The sequence below is a fragment of the Nannobrachium achirus genome, assembly GCF_963921795.1.
Source record: "Nannobrachium achirus genome assembly, chromosome: 15".
Taxonomy (NCBI): Eukaryota; Metazoa; Chordata; class Actinopteri; order Myctophiformes; family Myctophidae; genus Nannobrachium; species Nannobrachium achirus.
Genome location: NC_137822.1, coordinates 50700879 through 50720738, shown reverse-complemented (window position 1 = coordinate 50720738; position 19860 = coordinate 50700879). Strand labels below are relative to the sequence as shown.

General features: G+C 41.7%; 1 protein-coding gene across 2 annotated transcripts in view; it reads right to left on the bottom strand.

Annotated features, from left to right (window-relative positions):
• The window catches only part of sptan1 (spectrin alpha, non-erythrocytic 1), a 155515-nt gene that overhangs the window by 69064 nt on the left and 66591 nt on the right, over nt 1-19860 (bottom strand). For both annotated transcript variants that reach the window (XM_080743101.1, XM_080743102.1), the window contains exons 17-21: nt 14402-14524; nt 11930-12147; nt 10045-10137; nt 8497-8631; nt 5837-5985 (exon numbers count right to left, since the gene is read on the bottom strand). In XM_080743101.1, coding sequence (XP_080599227.1) covers nt 5837-5985; nt 8497-8631; nt 10045-10137; nt 11930-12147; nt 14402-14524 — 718 coding nt within the window. The remainder of the gene's footprint in view (nt 1-5836; nt 5986-8496; nt 8632-10044; nt 10138-11929; nt 12148-14401; nt 14525-19860) is intronic.

The following is a 19860-nucleotide window of genomic DNA, read 5'->3' as shown; positions in this document are numbered from 1 at the left end:
AAGAGATCTGGTGGGAGGGGTTGTGTTTGACTTGTGTGTACACAAAAACATTCCCTCCTCCCCATCCCCTCTATGACAGGCATCAGACAGGTCATTGTCTTTGATGCTAACGAGGTGTGCACAACCCCCCTTTGAAGTTCAAAGGGAGCAATTAAGAGATTTGGCTGAGCTCCCCCCTCCACTGTTTCTGTTGATTTTCAAAAGTTAGACCCACCCCCTCTTCCGTCTTGCATTGATTTCATTGGCTGGTACGCCAAGATACCATTTCAAGTTAAGCGTCATATGACAACACCAGACCAAGAGAACCAGTCCGCTCAGAGAGTGGGCGGGTCTATGGGCGGAGCCAGGCAACTACTCAAGAGGAGGTTGAATGAACTATATCCCTACTCTGGTTGTTCTATTCAAATCCAACCCGACCGCTCCACACATCTCCAGTGGTCAGTGGAGAACAGAACATCTCCAGTGGTCAGTGGAGAACAGAACATCTCCAGTGGTCAGGAGAACAGAACATCTCCAGTGGTCAGGAGAACAGAACATCTCCAGTGGTCAGGAGAACAGAACATCTCCAGTGGTCAAGAGAACAGAACATCTCCAGTGGTCAGGAGAACAGAACATCTCCAGTGGTCAGTGGAGAACAGAACATCTCCAGTGGTCAGGAGAACAGAACATCTCCAGTGGTCAGAGGAGAACAGAACATCTCCAGTGGTCAGAGGAGAACAGAACATCTCCAGTGGTCAGGAGAACAGAACATCTCCAGTGGTCAGAGGAGAACAGAACATCTACAGTGGTCAGTGGAGAACAGAACATCTACAGTGGTCAGAGGAGAACAGAACATCTCCAGTGGTCAGGAGAACAGAACATCTCCAGTGGTCAGGAGAACAGAACATCTCCAGTGGTCAGTGGAGAACAGAACATCTCCAGTGGTCAGGAGAACAGAACATCTACAGTGGTCAGTGGAGAACAGAACATCTCCAGTGGTCAGTGGGGATGAGAACAGAACAGTGAGAGGATGATGATTGATGACATTGATGACGTCACGTCGATCATGACATGGATGAGAGACACTGACAGACAGAGAGAGAGAGAGAGAGAGAGAGAGAGAAACTCACAGCTCTTCAACCTGCATCATGCGTACAGAGACGCTGCAGGCTTCCTTATTGAGCATTCTGCAGCGTGGCAACGGTTAAACAGAGACAGGGGGGATAGATCACATGTTAAACAGACTGTACCATGGTACAGAGAGAAAGGGGGGGGAGGGTTAGATGTTAAAGAGAAAGAGAAGAGATACTAAACTTTATTTCTGTTGATTATTTTTCCCCTTCAGTAAAAGTTCAATAGTTGGTATTGTGTTTTATATCGTTGGAATCTTTGCTCAGTCTCCTTTACAACCAGGTACAACTTGTAGGGATCGTTGCATTGTGTTTGCGACACAGCTAAACGTGTGGGTAGCGTGTGATTATCAACCATTTAAACTTCAAGAGGAGAAGAAATCATCCAAAGTCAAGTTGTTTTAGGTTATTATAGTTCAGCTCTTGAGTCTCATATAGTCTCTATTCTTCTGTAGAAAATACTTTTACTGTTATTAGGGAAACATATTTGTGAACAGCTGAAATAAATGAGGCCTTAGAAAATAAAATATCAACTACATTAAGCATTGTGTGTTTACAAAAAGTGTCCTTATAGCGGGGCTGTTAAGGAGAACAATACTTCAGTTCTGGAAAGAAGCACCACAATTTTACAGAGTGTACCTCTTGGGTCATTCTTTAGAAAAATCACATTAGACACTTAATTTTCAAAATGTCCGCCAGTTTTAAAGATGGCCGCCTTTTCGGATATGTTTTACAGTACGCCAGCCAGTTAATATTGAATTTTCATAATATTAGAGTTGTTTTGTAGGTTTTAAAACATCCTGAGTTCATTTATTACACTTTTAAAGCAGCCAGAATAACCTTTCTGACTTTTGGTTGGGGTCTTTCCTCACCTGGGACCCCCCAGACAGACCCCTGAGCCTATTTCAGTAATCGCTCTGCTCCTGCACCAGAACAATGTTAAATTAGATCTGAAATATGCTCTGAAATAAAAAATGACTAGTAGCAAATAACAGAGGTCTTCCACGGGGGGTCCGGGACCCCTGGGGGGGTCCTCAGAGCTATTACAGGGGGCCTGCCAAATCTCGATGAGATCTTTTTTTTTTCTTTTTTTTTTTACATTTGAAACTTTGAATGTTTTTATGTATCCTGGTTTTATGTATTGTACTTTGATGGTTTATTAGTATTCTCAGTATTATTTATAATGTTTTTTGTGTTAAAACAGTTATTGGTTGACAGCTGTTACTGCAGGGATTGCAATAATGAAGGTATTGCAACTTTTCACTTTGGGTGCAGAACAACATTTCCATTTATTGCACTGCACTCACACTGACAACACACACACACACACACACACACACACACACACACACACACACACACACACACACACACACACACACACACACACACACACACACATTTTAACCATTTATTTATGTCCACACAAAGGAGATGCATACAAGGACACAAATAGTATAGGTGCAGTAGAGTAACATTTACAAAATCATGGCATTATGTCTTCATGATACAATAGCAAGGCACTTGGTACTCTACGGGTATAAGTAACAGCGTCTCCGCCATATGTGGCGGCTGCCGATTATAGCGGAGACGGAACAATACTTTGCCAGCCTTTTTGCCTCTTTTTTAGGCACTCCAAGTTGTTGAAACCCTCTAACAACCAGCCTGTGGGTATGTCCTAGGCTGCCAAATATGAAAACAAATAGTCTGCACCTGTACCCCAGCTCTGAGATCGTATTTAGGAGAGGTTGGTATTTAATGACCTTGGTCATGAAAGCTTCCTCTAGGCTAGGGTCAAAGGTGCAGGCCATCTCCAATACAGACACTTCCCTGGACTCTTCATCAACCACAACAACATCTGGTGTATTAGCTGTCAAAGATGCAAACATTTCCAAGTTATCACAGAGATGAAACATGGATGGAATGACACGGGAATGTTTGTACACACACACACACACACACACACACACACACACACACACACACACACACACACACACACACACACACACACACACACACACACACACACACACACACACCTCTTTGTTATTGTCACCCCAAAACCCTCACCTTATCCTCTTATAGAGCCCATGGTTAATTACGCCCAAAGAGATTCACTACACTACAGTAATTTCAGACATGCAGGATATATTCGTCTTCATCATCATCATCATCTTCAATGTCCAACCTAATAGTGTTGACACAGTCTCCACCATAGCATAGAGTGAAAGGCAGGTTATTTGAGCAGCTGCACCGTCCCTTACAACCTGCTTTGCAGACACATTTGATGGGCTCAAGTACTGCCTTTGGAGCAGGGAGAGCAAGAAAACTGAAACCTGGAATATACCCTCCACTCTCTGAATTCCATCTATTTTCTTCGATTGGTGGAAGCACAGGGAAATTTGTCAGGTATGATTTATCCTGCATTGTGACGGAGTTGGCACGGAGGTAATGTGGTAGCAGTGCAGCACGAGTTGGAGGTAGCATCTCACCCTCCAAGTTATTTGACAGAAATAGTTCCCATCTGAGTAATCCCAGGGTTGTTGGACCTTTTGAACTGTAAACATGGCATGCAAAATGTTCGGACTGCAATGTTGATGGAAGCTCACAATTTATAAGCTCAGGAAGAATGGCCAATGACCTTGCCAAGGTCCTTGAAGCGGTTAGTGGCTTGGTCATCATCATCATCATCATCATCAAGTAGGCATTGACCCATGTCTTTTTGGTGATTCCAACAAATGTTCTTCCCCAGTCAACACCTGAAAAACGCAAAGGAACCCTTGACATTTGTAACATCAACTTGAACTCACTCGAATATATCAATTTCCTTTTTTTGTACCGGAGGCAAGGACTTGATAAGGAATCGGGGTATCAGCCTCTTCATGTGTTTGCACTTCCTCAAAATCATGTCCCTTGATGAAGGTATCGTATTATGATGCCTACTTCGTCATACCTGACAAATTGCCCTGAGCTTCCATCAATTGAAAAAATAGATGGAATTCAGAGAGTGGAGGGTATGTTCCAGTCAGGTTTCTTGCCATCCCTGCTGCAAAGGCAAAGCTCATCAAATGTGTTTGCAAAGCAGGTTACAAGGGACGGTGCAGCTGCTCAAACAATAACCTGCCTTGCACTCTCCTCCCTGCAAATGATATAGTGGAAACTGTCAACATTATTAGGGAGGACATGTATAGTAGTGAATTTCTTTGGGTACAATTGACCGTGAGCTCTTTAAGAGGATAGGGTGCGGGTTTTGGGGTGACGATAACAAAGAGGTGTGTGTGTTGTGTTGTCAGTGTTAGTGCAATGCAATAAATGGACATGTTAGACTGTGCGCCCAAAGTGAGAAATTGCAATACCTTAATTCTTGCAATACCTGTGAACCTGTCTGTCTAACACACACATGTTATAAATAATACTGAGAATACTAATAAAAACAGTTTCAAATGTAAAAATATATATACATATAAAAAAAAGGAACTTCCCCATCAAGATTCGGCAGGCCTCCTGTAGTAACTCTGAGGACCCCCTAGGGGTCCGGGACCCCTGTGGAAGACCCCTGGGTATTTGCTACTACTCATTTTTGCTTTCAGAGCCCAGTTACAACAACTTTAATGCTTCAGTTATGATCTAATTTAACATTGCTCTGGAGCAGGAGCAAAGCGACTACTCAGATAAGCTCAGGGGTCTGTTTGGGGGGTCCCAGGCGAGGAAAGACCCCAACCAAAAGTTAGAAAAGTTATTCTGGCTGCTTTAAAAGAGTAATAAATGAACTCACGATGTTTTAAAACCTACAAAACAACTCTAATATTATGAAAATCGGACATTAACTGGCTGGCGTACTGTTCAGAGGCAGCCATCTTGGAAACATGGCAGCCATTTTGATTTTTCAGTGTCTAACGTGTTTTATCATAGGAACAACCCCTAAGGAGTACTTGTGAAAAGTTTTAGGTTTCTTTCCACTTGTGAAGTATTTTAGTGCAAAAATGCATTTACCTGCCCCGCTATTAGTTTCCATTTATGAATCTTTATTTCATACATATTGTAAAACTATTATGTTTGGTGGATATGTAATATGAAGTCTGAATTTAGTTAAAGAAAAACTAAAATCAAATTGAAAACAAAGTCTAAAACAAATTAAAAATGAAAGAGATCATAAAAGTCTAAAACAAATTAAAAATGAAAGAGATCATCTTAGAGAAGAGAGAGAGCTGTGGGGAGCTGGAACTGGTTCTAACTGGTCTTGTGTCAGTGATATCCGGTTTAAACTGGTTTAAACTGGTTTAAACTGGTTCTTACTGGTTCTCTATCTGGTCCTGTCTCAGTAACAATGTTAGTATTAACAGGTTTAAACAGGTTTAAACTGGTTCTTACTGGTTCTCTATCTGGTCCTGTCTCAGTGATGTCAGGTTTAAACTGGTTTAAACGGGTTTAAACTGGTTCTTACTGGTTCTCTATCTGGTCCTGTCTCAGTAACAGTGTTAGTATGAACTGGTTTAAACTGGTTCTTACTGGTTCTCTATCTGGTCCTGTCTCAGTAACAGTGTTAGTATAAACTGGTTTAAACTGGTTCTTACTGGTTCTCTATCTGGTCCTGTCTCAGTAACAGTGTTAGTATTAACATGTTTAAACAGGTTTAAACTGGTTCTTACTGGTTCTCTATCTGGTCCTGTCTCAGTAACAGTGTTAGTATTAACAGGTTTAAACAGGTTTAAACTGGTTCTTACTGGTTCTCTATCTGGTCCTGTCTCAGGCCGATGCTGCCCTGCTCATCCAGAAGGTTCTCTCTGGACGAGGACTGCGTTGGGTCCAGTTTCTTCACGTAGGCAGCAGGAACGAAGCCCTGCCGGTCGTTCACCTCCACCTTCCACCAGTCCTGTAACAATAACAACATTATCATTATCACCACCTCCACCTTCCACCAGTCCTGTAACAATAACAACATCATTATTATCATTATGATCTCCTCCACCTTCCACCAGTCCTGTAACAATAACAACATTATCATTATCACCAGTAAGACTCCCTAATGGGGAGATAAGCGACCGTCAGGTCACAGCGTGATTTTAGGGCAAAATCTGTAGGAGCAGTGTCCAAAAATGTGTTTGAAAGAATCTGCCTGAAGGTGGCGCTATATGGGACAGATCCATGTTGATGACATGAGTGTAGAGCAAGTGTGTACCAATTTTGTGATTTTAGGGCAAAATTTGTAGGAGCAGTGTCCAGAAATGTGTTTTGCAAGAATCAGCCTCATGGTGGTGCTAGAAGAGGGCCATGTGAGAATAGATGGGTGGTGGTTTGGCAGTTAAGGAGTGTGTGTGCAGAATTTGGCATGGATCGGGGCAACGGTTGCAGAGATATGAGAGGGCAAAAGTGTGACGTGTGACAGACAGACAGACTGACAAACAGACAGACAGACAGCTGGTGGAGGTTTTGATAGTAACTGCGACCTGACAGTCGCAATTATCATCACCTCCACCTTCCACCAGTCCTGTAATAATATTATTATTATCATTATGATCTCCTCCACCTTCCACCAGTCCTGTAATAATATTATTATTATCATTATGATCTCCTCCACCTTCCACCAGTCCTGTAATAATATTATTATTATCATTATGATCTCCTCCACCTTCCACCAGTCCCACAGCACAGGAAACCAGCAGTATTATTATTACTATAATGATTACAGCAGAGGAAACACTGTTCATTTAGTTCTTTAGATCAGGGGTTCCCAAACCTTTTTGTCTCAGGTCACCCCATGAATATTGTTTTAATCCAAGGCACCCCAACAGTATAATTTTCACTCCCAGCACCTTATACTTATAGCATATCGTCGTTGTCGGGTGGAAACCTTCTATGTCCAAAACTGTTCATTTTGTATTTATCATCTATACAATGTACTAAACTAGTGAAAACAGCAGATCTACAAGCACACAACGCCTCTTGTGTGCTTGTAGATCTGCTGTTTTCACTAGTTTTGTGCGACAGTCTTGTATGATGAAGCAGGGCTTTGCTTTACCAAAAGACGTACACATTTGAAACTTGGAGATACGAGGTTTCTGCCCGACAGTGATGATATTTTAGTGATTACGTTGCATAGGAAAACGTTGAGATAATAGCCATTTTGGTTAGAACTGACTGAAAATAACTTTGTACTTCAAGTTTAAAATGATACTAAATATTTTTTCAAGTGTCCAAATAAATTCCAAATATTATCAAATGATCTCGCGGCACCCCAGGGTGCCCCGTCACCCCAGGGTGCCCCGTCACCCACTTTGAAAAGCCCTGCTTTAGACCAGTGGTTCTCAACCTCCTCAAAACATACAGTATCAGTCTCCCGGCAGGAATGGAACCCAGGAGCTTCTAGCTGTGAGGCGACAGCGCTACAGATGGTGCCACCGGTAAATGATTCTATACCTTGTTAGTAGAGTGGAACAGAGAGGATGGGATAGGGATAGGGAGGGTAAATTATTCTATACCTTGTTAGTAGAGTTGGGCAGAGAGGATGGGATAGGAATAGGGTTAAGGATAGGGTTAAGGGTAGGGTTATGGATAGGGTTAAGGATAAGGTTAAGGATAGGGTTAAGGTTAGGGTAGTACAGGGTTCATTACCTTGTTAGTAGAGTCGGGCAGAGAGGATGGGATAGGGATAGGGTTAAGGATAGGGTTAAGGGTAGGGTTATGGATAGGGGTAAGGATAGGGTTAATGCTGCGTTCAGATGGGCTCAGGCAAGCGGTAGACGGCAAACCGGAAGTCATTTTAGTGGACGGGAGTAGAACGGCAAACGGTACAGTAGTCCGGCAGTCGAAACCGGTGACGGTAAACGGCAGACGTGCCGTTCAAAGTTAAATTAATTTATCTTTTTACCGTGGTACAGGACGGAATCTGGAACCGGATGTTACGTAGCTCCATCTCACGGGACAAATTCGAGCAGAGCGCCAACACACACAGAACTCACATCAGCCAGCAGTAGCAGAGAGAGCAGCATGGAGCCACCTCAACCACCGCACAGCGCGTTTTCATTTTGAGCGAGCGCTTTAAATAATTAATTAATGTTGCCGTACCGTTCTGTCGGGCATATTTTGTTCTACCTTGCCGTACCGTCCAGCAGGTGGTGCCGTTTGCCGTCTACCGCTTGCCTGAGCCCATCTGAACGCAGCATAAGGATAGGGTTAAGGTTAGGGTAGGACAGGGTCCATTACCTTGTTGGTAGAGTTGAACAGATGGATAAGGAGGATAGGGTTAAGGGTAGGGTTAAGGACAGGGTTAAGGTTAGGGTAGGACAGGGTTAGGGTTACCTTGTTAGTAGAGTGTAGCAGAGTGGATGGGATAGGGACAGGGTTAAGGATAGGGTTAAGGATAGGGTAGGACAGGGTCCATTACCTTGTTAGTAGAGTTGAGCAGAGTCAGGATGTCTCCCTTCTTCATGGTGACCTCTCGAGGACTCTTCTCCTGGTAGTCGTACAGAGCCAGGACAAGCTCCTTCCCTGTTTCATCATCTGTAGGAGCCACTTGTTGCTGCACACACACACACACACACACACACACGCACACGCACACGCGCACACACACACACACACTTGTTTTGAAGCTTAAGTATATTATAATATTCTCCACTTGACTTGATTGACACCCGATACTTTTTACGGTTTGGAAAAAAAGCAGCGCTACCATCTCACCGCTGAGTGGAGGATGTGTCTATGTCAAAACTTAAACATTGTGAAAGGGTCATGTTGTTCAGGAGAGGAAACACCTGAAATCTCAACTTGGATCTGTTACCCCTGCGACCCCATTCTGGATAATACACACTAGGACATTAACACTGGATAATACACACTAGGACATTAACACTGGATAATACACACTAGGACATTAACACTGGATAATACACACTAGGACATTAACACTGGATAATACACACTAGGACATTAACACTGGATAATACACACTAGGACATTAACACTGGATAATACACACTAGAACATTAACACTGGATAATACACACTAGAACATTAACACTGGATAATACACACTAGGACATTAACACTGGATAATACACACTAGGACATTAACACTGGATAATACACACTAGAACATTAACACTGGATAATACACACTAGGACATTAACACTGGATAATACACACTAGGACATTAACACTGGATAATACACACTAGGACATTAACACTGGATAATACACACTAGGACATTAACACTGGATAATACACACTAGGACATTAACACTGGATAATACACACTAGGACATTAACACTGGATAATACACACTAGGACATTAACACTGGATAATACACACTAGGACATTAACACTGGATAATACACACTAGGACATTAACACTGGATAATACACACTAGGACATTAACACTGGATAATACACACTAGGATTAACACTAGATAATACACACTAGGACATTAACACTGGATAATACACACTAGAACATTAACACTGGATAATACACACTAGGACATTAACACTGGATAATACACACTAGGACATTAACACTGGATAATACACACTAGGACATTAACACTGGATAATACACACTAGAACATTAACACTGGATAATACACACTAGAACATTAACACTGGATAATACACACTAGGACATTAACGAAAAGGTTGACAAGTCGACTTCATTACACAAGTCGACTCCCAACAGAGAAAGTCGAAAGTCGAAGTTGGAATGTTTTTTCTATCATTATTTTTGGAATGATCCAATATTACAGTGCTACATTACATTTGGTATAACATGGTATAAAACAACGGATGTAATCTAATAAAGTAATCTAATAAAGTAATCTAATAATGTAATCTATTATAATAAAGTATTCTTACCCTACAGGAAGTAGCCTGCTCTTTCAGAGCATGGATGTAATCTAATAATGTAATCTATTATAATAAAGTAATCTTACCCTACAGGAAGTAGCCTGCTCCTTCAGAGCATGGATGCTGCTGCCATAAGCGCTCAGGTCAGACATCAGAGCCTCGTGCTTCTTCAACAGAGCCTGGGGAGCGCACACATGCACGCGCGCGCGCACACACACACACACACACACACACACACACACACACACACACACACACACACACACACACACACACACACACACACACACACACACACACACACACACACACAGGTATTAATCTATTGGTAAACTAGCAATAGATCCACAGGCTTACAGTGAGCTTGTAGATCTGCTATCTTGGCTGAATGTTCTGGGTTCATGTGGTCCCAGTGGAGATAGGCAGAGGACACATCACATCAACAGTCTTTCCACCCAGGAGGAAAGCCTGCTATTGGTTTACAACGGGCCATGTGATCCAGTCTGGGCGTGGCCTAAACTGGAAACCAGCTGAAGAAGTGGCGTCGCTTTGTTTTGGTTCCCCCTGTTTGTTTCCCCAATCTCTATTTAAATGATAGAGGAGTGTTGTAGTCTTGCCAGTCGCTGTGAGTTGGACTAAAAGATGGATTTACCAAACTAACTTTTCAAAACAATAAGCAAAACTACCCTGCATCAAGGGTTTTATTGGGTAGCTCCTAAAAGTATGTCCTTGAGCGCAGGGGAATATTTTGGGTTAAAACTGATTCCGGTTTGGTAGTTCCGGCAAGAGAGTCAACTTTATGTACTTAAATACAAACACATTGGACATAAACAATACAATAACATTTTAATAAAAGTCATTTAGCTACTAATATAGACTGAAGTAATTAAAGCCGGTAATGTTTCCATGTTTGGAATTATAACAGCTGAAATCAATAATATATCAGTACTCAAATATCAACCCGAGGGCCGCATTAAGGCTGCATCAATATTTTTGGGGGTGTTATTTCGTCTTTCTCTGGTGTTGCTGGTGTTACTTCCATGATGTTTTCAAATGTTTTCTTAAACTATACACGCATAACAAGAATATGCCGCTCGAATGACTCTGTCTGTGCTAGTGTGTTTCTGTTATGTTTACAATGGGACTACAGTTCTTTAGAATGACTTTCTGTGCTAGTGTGTTTCTGTTATGTTTCCAATGGGACTACAGTTCATTAGAATGACTCTGTCTGTGCTATTGTGTTTCTGTTATGTTTCCAATGGGACTACAGTTCATTAGAATGACTCTGTCTGTGCTATTGTGTTTCTGTTATGTTTCCAATGGGACTACAGTTCATTAGAATGACTCTGTCTGTGCTAGTGTGTTTCTGTTATGTTTCCAATGGGACTACAGTTCATTAGAATGACTCTGTCTGTGCTAGTGTGTTTCTGTTATGTTTCCAATGGGACTACAGTTCATTAGAATGACTCTGTCTGTGCTAATGTGTTTCTGTTATGTTTCCAATGGGACTACAGTTCATTAGAATGACTCTGTCTGTGCTAGTGTGCTTCCGTTATGTTTCCAATGGGACTACAGTTCATTATAATGACTGTCTGTGCTAGTGTGTTTCTGTTATGTTTCCAGTGGGACTACAGTTCATTATAATGACTGTCTGTGCTAGTGTGTTTCTGTTATGTTTCCAATGGGACTACAGTTCATTATAATGACTGTCTGTGCTAGTGTGTTTCTGTTATGTTTCCAATGGGACTACAGTTCATTATAATGACTGTCTGTGCTAGTGTGATTCTGTTATGTTTCCAATGGGACTACAGTTCATTATAATGACTCTGTCTGTGCTAGTGTGTTTCTGTTATGTTTCCAATGGGACTACACTGTTCGGGAGCTGTCGTTCCAGACTCTATAAAGCATTCAGAGATTGTGGAATAGTTGTCTGGCTACGCGAGACTAGGGGTAGGGTTATGGGTTCTTTACCTCAGCAGAGTCCTCGTCCTTGCCGTAGTCCTGGCTCCCTACGATTGGTTCCTTCTCCCTCATCCAGGACTCGGCTTCGTTGGCGTCAGCGAAATACTGCTGAGCCTGCAGAGAGTCTTCCAGGTCCTGCCTGCGCTGAGACGCCTTGGTCTTCAGACCGTCCCAACGACCGTTCAGCTCCCCCAGCTTCACCCTCACCTCCTCTGCTGCAAAATGACCTGACAGGGCATGGAGGAACATGTTTAACCACTGAACCTAAACCTAAACCTAACACCTTCACCTCCTCTGCTACAAAGTGACCTGGGAGGGCACAGAGCAACATGGTCAACCACTGAGCCTAAACCTAAACCTAACACCTTCACCTCCTCTGCTGCAAAATGACCTGGGAGGGGACAGAGCAACATGGTCAACCACTGAGCCTAAACCTAAACCTAAACCTAACACTTTCACCTCCTCTGCTGCAAAGTGACCTGGGAGGGCATGGAGGAACATGTTTAACCACTGAACCTAAACCTAAACCTAACACCTTCACCTCCTCTGCTGCAAAATGACCTGACAGGGCATGGAGGAACATGTTTAACCACTGAGCCTAAACCTAAACCCAGCTTCACCTTCACCTCCTCAACAGCAAAGTGACCTGACGGAGCACATAGCAACACTATGGCATCTGTTCAACCACTGAACCTAAACCTAAACCTAGTCCCAACACCTCCAGCTGCAAAGTGACCTGAGAAGATCTCAGAAAAAACATCAACTTCTGTTCACTGACACACACCTCACATCACATCATAACATCCATTCACTGACACACACACACACACACACACACACACACACACACACACACACACACACACACACACACACACACACACACACACACACACACACACACACACAACATTCAAGTCCTCAGTTACCAGTTTCTGTCAGAGTATAAAGGAGGTGTTCAGGTGGCTCTGTATAAAGTATGTATTTTTAATATTAGTATTGTTTGGTATCCTTTCTGGCTCAATATAAAGTATGTATAGTTAATACTAGTATTGTTTGGTATCCTTTCTGGCTCAATATAAATGTATTTTTAACTCATACAGTGCTTATCCCGAACTAGTTCGGGATAATTTGGACCTTATTAACGTCCTGGGTGCCTATCCCGAACTAGTAGTACCGCCGATATTTACCATCCACTCCAATGCAATCCAGGATCTTTAGAGCTCATTTTCTCTGTTCCATGCATATCCATGAGGTGTGCAAAGTTTAATCATGGCTAAATCGCCGAAAATAGGGCTTCTAATATGCTTGGTAGCCAATAGCTAACTTCAAGCTAACTTCATCCTGTTCATGTACATGCACAAAGGAAAGTGTTCAGGCGCATCATGGCTGTGCACGGCTTGTGCATATACCAGCGTATCTCTATGGTGAATTCTTTGGCCACTGGGTGCCCTCTAGTGGTGAAAGCTGGTACTGAAAGCGTTAATACTAGTATTGTTTGGTATCCTTTCTGGCTCAATATAAAGTATGTGTTAGTATTGTTTACCTTCCTCCGCCATAGTGTCTCCTTTCTGTCTGAATGTATAGTATATATTATTCATATTATCAGTAGTATTATTAGTAGTAGTATCTATCCTCCTCCACCATAGCGTCTCCTTTCTGGCTCACAGCTTTGATTAGAGGTTCTGTATTTAGTAGTAATAGTAGTAGTAATAGTAGTAGTAGTAGTAGTAGTAGTAGTAGTAGTAGTAGTAGCGTTATTTACCTTCCTCCACCATAGCGTCTCCTTTCTGGCTCACAGCCTTGATTCGAGGTTCTGTAGTAGTAGTAACAGTAATAGTAATAGAGGTGGTAGTAGTAGTAGTAGTAGTAGTAGTAGTAGTAGTAGTAATAGAGTCAGTAGTAGTAGTAGTAGTAGTAGTAGTAGTAACAGTAATAGTAATAGAGGTGGTAGTAGTAGTAGTAGTAGTAGTAATAGTAGTAATAGTAATAGTAGTAGTAGTAATAGTAGTAGTAACAGTAATAGTAATAGAGGTGGTAGTAGTAGTAGTAGTAGTAGTAATAGTAGTAATAGTAATAGTAATAGTAGTAGTAGTAATAGTAGTAGTAACAGTAATAGTAATAGAGGTGGTAGTAGTAGTAGTAGTAGTAGTAATAGTAGTAATAGTAATAGTAGTAGTAGTAGTAGTAGTAGTAGTAACAGTAATAGTAATAGAGGTGGTAGTAGTAGTAGTAGTAGTAGTAGTAGTAGTAGTAGTAATAGTAGTAATAGTAATAGTAGTAGTAGTAGTAGTAGTAGTAGTAGTAACAGTAATAGTAATAGAGGTGGTAGTAGTAGTAGTAGTAGTAGTAGTAGTAGTAGTAGTAGTAGTAGTAATAGTAGTAATAGTAATAGTAGTAGTAGTAATAGTAGTAGTAACAGTAATAGTAATAGAGGTGGTAGTAGTAGTAGTAGTATTAGTATCATAACAGTATAAATACCTTCCTCCACCATAGCGTCTCCTTTCTGGCTCACAGCCTTGATTCGAGGTTCGTGTCCTGAGATCTCAGCCTGCAGAGCCTGGTGCTTCTTCAGCAGGTTCTGAACACCAATCAGATCTTTGCCTGGAAGAGACAGACACACATGAACACCAATCAGATCTTTGCCTGGAAGAGACAGACACACATGAACACCAATCAGATCTTTGCCTGGAAGAGACAGACACACATGAACACCAATCAGGTCCTTGCCTGGAAGAGACAGACACACATGAACACCAATCAGGTCTTTGCCTGGAAGAGACAGACACACATGAACACCAATCAGATCTTTGCATGGAAGAGACAGACACACATGAACACCAATCAGATCTTTGCCTGGAAGAGACAGACACACATGAACACCAATCAGATCTTTGCCTGGAAGAGACAGACACACATGAACACCAATCAGGTCCTTGCCTGGAAGAGACAGACACACATGAACACCAATCAGGTCTTTGCCTGGAAGAGACAGACACACATGAACACCAATCAGGTCTTTGCATGGAAGACACTGAGTGGGAAAGAGGGTGTTTCCTGCACCCCCCTTAACCTCGCGTCACCAGGCTTTCTCGGGGGAAAGCCTGGTGTTTGTTTAGAACAGGTCATTTGATCCGGTCTAGACCGGAAGGCAGAAGAAACAGTGCCGCTTTGTTTTGTTTCGTAGTCTGCATTAAGAATAGCATCTGTCTGTGTGTAATAAAGGTAGACACGCTACATAGTATCTGTTAAGTACACTCACATTTATTTACTTTTTGCATTTAAAAATAATAATCAAGCCTACGCTGCATCCAGGGTTAAATACTGATGCCACGGAACGCAGGGAATCAGTTTGGGTTTACAACAGATTCTGGTTTGATAGTTCTGGCCGGTGTGTAGTCCGTTTTGACTACAAAGACACCATCCTCTCCCGACCGGAACAAAGCCCGAAATGTGAACCCATCCCAGGCTACACCACCCTCACCCTAACCCTACTTTTTCTATAGTGAAAAAAGAAATGTAAATATGACTACGGTGGGCATAATAAGCTTGGGCTTCAGCCCGCACCTTTTCAGTCAAAACATTTGTGTTCTGTAGGTTTAAATGTCTTGTTGAATCACAAGGGAAACCTAGACCTAAACTAACCAGAAGCAGCGATGGTGCTAACCTCTACATGTACACTGTAGATACTGTAGATAATATATTTACCTCTGTTAGTAGAAGCAGGGATGGGCTCTTCTCTAGGTGTATAGTATGTAGATGTGTGTGTGTGTATATATATATATATATATATCAGTGGCGAATTTTCAGGACCTTCAAGGTATTCAGAGAAGCCCCAGGGATCCTCAGAAGAAAGAAAATAATATTTTTAATAATAACTTTTTTAATTACTTTTATTATTTTTTTTATTTTTTATTAATTAAAATTGTTTGTGTTGGTAATCTGTTAAACTGCACTGTTTCGCTCGCCATACTCATTGTAGTTGTTTCTGCCCCGAGTTCTGTGTATTGGGAGTGTTTTTGTGCTGGGGAAAATAACAGCCAATCAGAGATTCTTTCTACTGAGTCACTGGGCAGAATAGCCTCTGACGCAAGTATTCTAGAAGTCCCTCGGCTAACAAGCGTATACAAGCCTTGGTGTGGAGTGTCAGTTTGACCAACCAATCATATTTCGAGCTGTTGTCAATGGGCGTCGTCTTCATTTACGAGGGGTGTACGGAACACCCACGGCTCAACCACCAATCACAGTGTCTCCACTGTGGCCCATGCTGTGGCCACTACTACAGTATGCATGTGCAAAGCAACAACAAGGAAGCAACAAGTAGTAAACAGTGCAACATGGCAGCAGCAGGAGAGAACGTAGCCCCAATTGAAAATGATATTGTTTCGGATTTATTGTCAGTGCCTTTTTCAAGAAGACCGTTTAATGAAAAGATGGACATTGTTAAAAAAGGACGCCCAACACCCGAACAACTGGAGATCACTCAAGCTTCAAAGGCGGGATATGAGCGTCATTTTCAGGCTAGTAACTGGGAACGATACCCGTGGTTAACAGGCTCACTTATGCACAAGAAGCTATACTGCTGGGCTTGCTTGTTGTTTGGGACCGACAAGGGTACCTGGAACTGTAAAGGCTACGATAACCTTACCTCTTTAACCAAGTCTGCAGTAAAACATGAAGGCTCAGCAAGTCACCTTAAGGCAACTATTACTTTAAAAACATTTGGAGACGCAAGAATTGATTTACAGCTGGATGAACAGAGACGGAGAGAAACATCAATGCACAACTAGAAAAATATTGTTCCTTCGAAACAATTGTGGGCTCGCTTCAAGCCAGAAAACAATGGCTATAAAAGCACAAAATGTCAAGATCGCAGGCAGTGCTCTCTTTGACGTTACTGACGTCAAAGATTGGTCCATTTTGTTCCAAAAATGTGTTGTGCAAAAGTTGACCCGCTGGTGGCGCTATAACAGGCCAATGTGAGAAGGTTGGTATCTGTTCCTTGACCTATTGGGAATGTGCTTGCAAGATTTCACGCACATCCCAGGCTGTGTTCATGATTTGAGGTGTTTTTGGCTTTGGACACTTTATCGCTGCTTGCAGCTATATTTATTATTATTATTTTATAATTTTTTTGTGTGCACTTCATAGGCATGTTAGATAAAGGTCCTTAGATTGCGTGTAGAATGTTTCATGCAAATTGCAAAAAAAATCCTAGAATAAAAACGGGTTTAAGCGTTTTACAAACTGCTCAAAATTATATAGCGCCCCCCTTTGGCCATTTGGGGTAAGATTGGTTTCAGTGATATTTGAACTAACCCTCTACACTATTTTGTCATGAAAATGTGACTTTGCTTGTATGTTTTAGAGGCAGAAGAATAATTTGCATAAAAATGCAATATTGTTTGAATTATTTAAAAAAGCATGTTTCAATGTTAAAGAAATCCGATCTGACAGATCTTTAGATATCGGTCCAAAGTTCACGTAAAAAAAGTTTTGTGCACGTGGAGCGAAAATTCCAGAATAAAAGCGGGTTTACGCGTTTTACAAACTGCTCAATATGGCGGAAAATCGAAGGGCGGAGCTTACTTAACAACGACACAGATGTCTTCCGCTCGAGTCAAAGCACGCGTGTAACAAGTTGCATGTCTTCAAACAAAACGAGTCATGACTTATGCCCGTTTGAAGTTTGAATTTTCAAACGCTTCGTATAGCGCCCCCCTTTGGCCGATTGGAATAAAATTGGTTTCAGTGATACTTTGACTAACCCTCCACATCTTTGCCAAATGCCAAGAACGTGTACCTTTGCATGTATGATTTAGAGGCCGAAGAATAATTTGCATAAAACCGCAATATTGATTAAATTATTAAAAAATTATATTTCACTTTAAAAAAAATCTGGTTGATCAATCTGACCGTATTGGTCCAAAGTTCATGTGAAAAAAGTTTTGTGCACTTGACGCGAAAATCCCAGGAGGAGATAGATTTTTACTGTTTTTCATATAATTCCGAATTGTGGGAGACCTAAAGGTCAGAGGTCAAAAGTTAGAGGGTAAAAGTTGTTCGGCATGAGGAGACGCATAAGTGTATACAGGTTTCATGGCTGTATGTATAACACAGCATGAGCTATACCTGTTCAAAGATCGCACTTTCGAAGGCTTCCTACAGCGCCACCATTTGGCCGATTGCTGTATAAAGTAATAGCACACGTCGCCACTGTAAGCTGAACACATTGATGTTTTTATTTTCATTTTCTCACTAAGTATGTAGGAGTAGAAAGGAACCGAAAATCCCGTCTACTTACTAGATAAATAAATAAATAAATAATGACAATATCTAAAGTGTGCTCGCCAGGTACTGGCGAGCCCACAATGAGAAGGTGAAAAAAAATCGGGATATTTTGAAACGTCTCATACATACTGTAGTTTTCCTTGGAAAACAAGAGTTGCCTTTTAGAGGACATGATGAGAGCAGCACATCATTGAATCGCGGTCATTATAGGGAGCTTTTATCATATGCAGCAGAAAATGACCCAGATTTGCACTACCATCTGACCACTTCCAAAGTGTTTATTGGAACCTCAAGTCAAATACAGAACGACTTGATAAGTGCTGTAGCTAGTGTGATGGATGATGCAATTAAAGAAGAAATAAATAAAGCATTATTTGTAGCTCTGATGCTAGATGAAACATCAGATGTGAGCAATGCTGCACAGCTATCTATTGTTCTTCGTTATGTAACAGACAGTGGCATAAAAGAGAGGTTCATTAAGTTTGTGGATGTGTCAGAGAAAAAAAATGCGGATGCTTTGGCAACCCTCGCCCTTGAATTCCTGGAGGAATACAGATGCACAGACAAACTTGTGGCGCAGTGCTACGATGGTGCTCCCGTTATGGCATCGGGACTGAACGGCGTTCAGGCCAAAGTAAAGGAAAGGATTCCAGAGGCACTTTTCATACATTGTTATGCGCATGTCCTAAATTTGGTTTTATCTCAAGGTGTAGCCAAAATTCAAGAGTGCAAAATATTCTTCGCACACATTTCTTCCATGGCAGCTTTCTTTACTAAATCACCAAAGCGAACACAAGTGCTTGATGCGATGTGCAAGACGCGACTGCCACGAGTTGCACCAACCAGGTGGAATTTTGCATCAAGATTGGTGTGCACGGTATTTGAAGAGAAAGATAATCTTAAAGATTTGTTTAATTATATAGTTGAACACCATGGCGAATATGATGATGCTACCATACACAGTGCCGATGGTTACATATCAAACCTGAGCAGCTTTGAATTTTGCTTTTTGCTTTCAACATTTAACGAAATGTTTTCACATTCAGACGTGCTCTTCGACATTTTGCAGTCAAAGTCATTTGACATGCAGTTTTGTATGGGCAGGGTGGACGAGTTTTGTATTATGATTGAGGAGCAGAGGCCACGTTTTGATCAACTTTATGATGAGGCAGTACAGAACACCAGCATGCCAACTGGGCGCAAAACGCAAGGAGATCCGCGTGCATACTACAAGAAGCTGCATGAGGGAATTATTGACAACATTCTGAATCAAATGCAAAATCGTTTTAAAGATCACGAAAAGCTTTCATTCCTGTCACTCCTGGACCCCAAGCAGTTCCCCGACTTTAAGAAGAAGTTCCCTGATAGTGCTTTTGCAAGCCTGACTGACAGCTACGGGCCGCGCTTTGACTTGCCACGGCTGAAAACGGAGCTCAATATTGTGTATTCTATGGCAGATTTCCAGGGAAAGGACCCATCTGACCTTCTTCTATTTCTCCAAAGTAAAGATCTCTGTAAAAGCATGCATCAGCTATATAAACTAACGTGTTTAGTTGTAACAATCCCTGTCACGACATCATCAGTGGAAAGGACATTTTCAGCCCTTAAACGGATAAAAACATATTCGAGGAACACAACCGGACAATCCC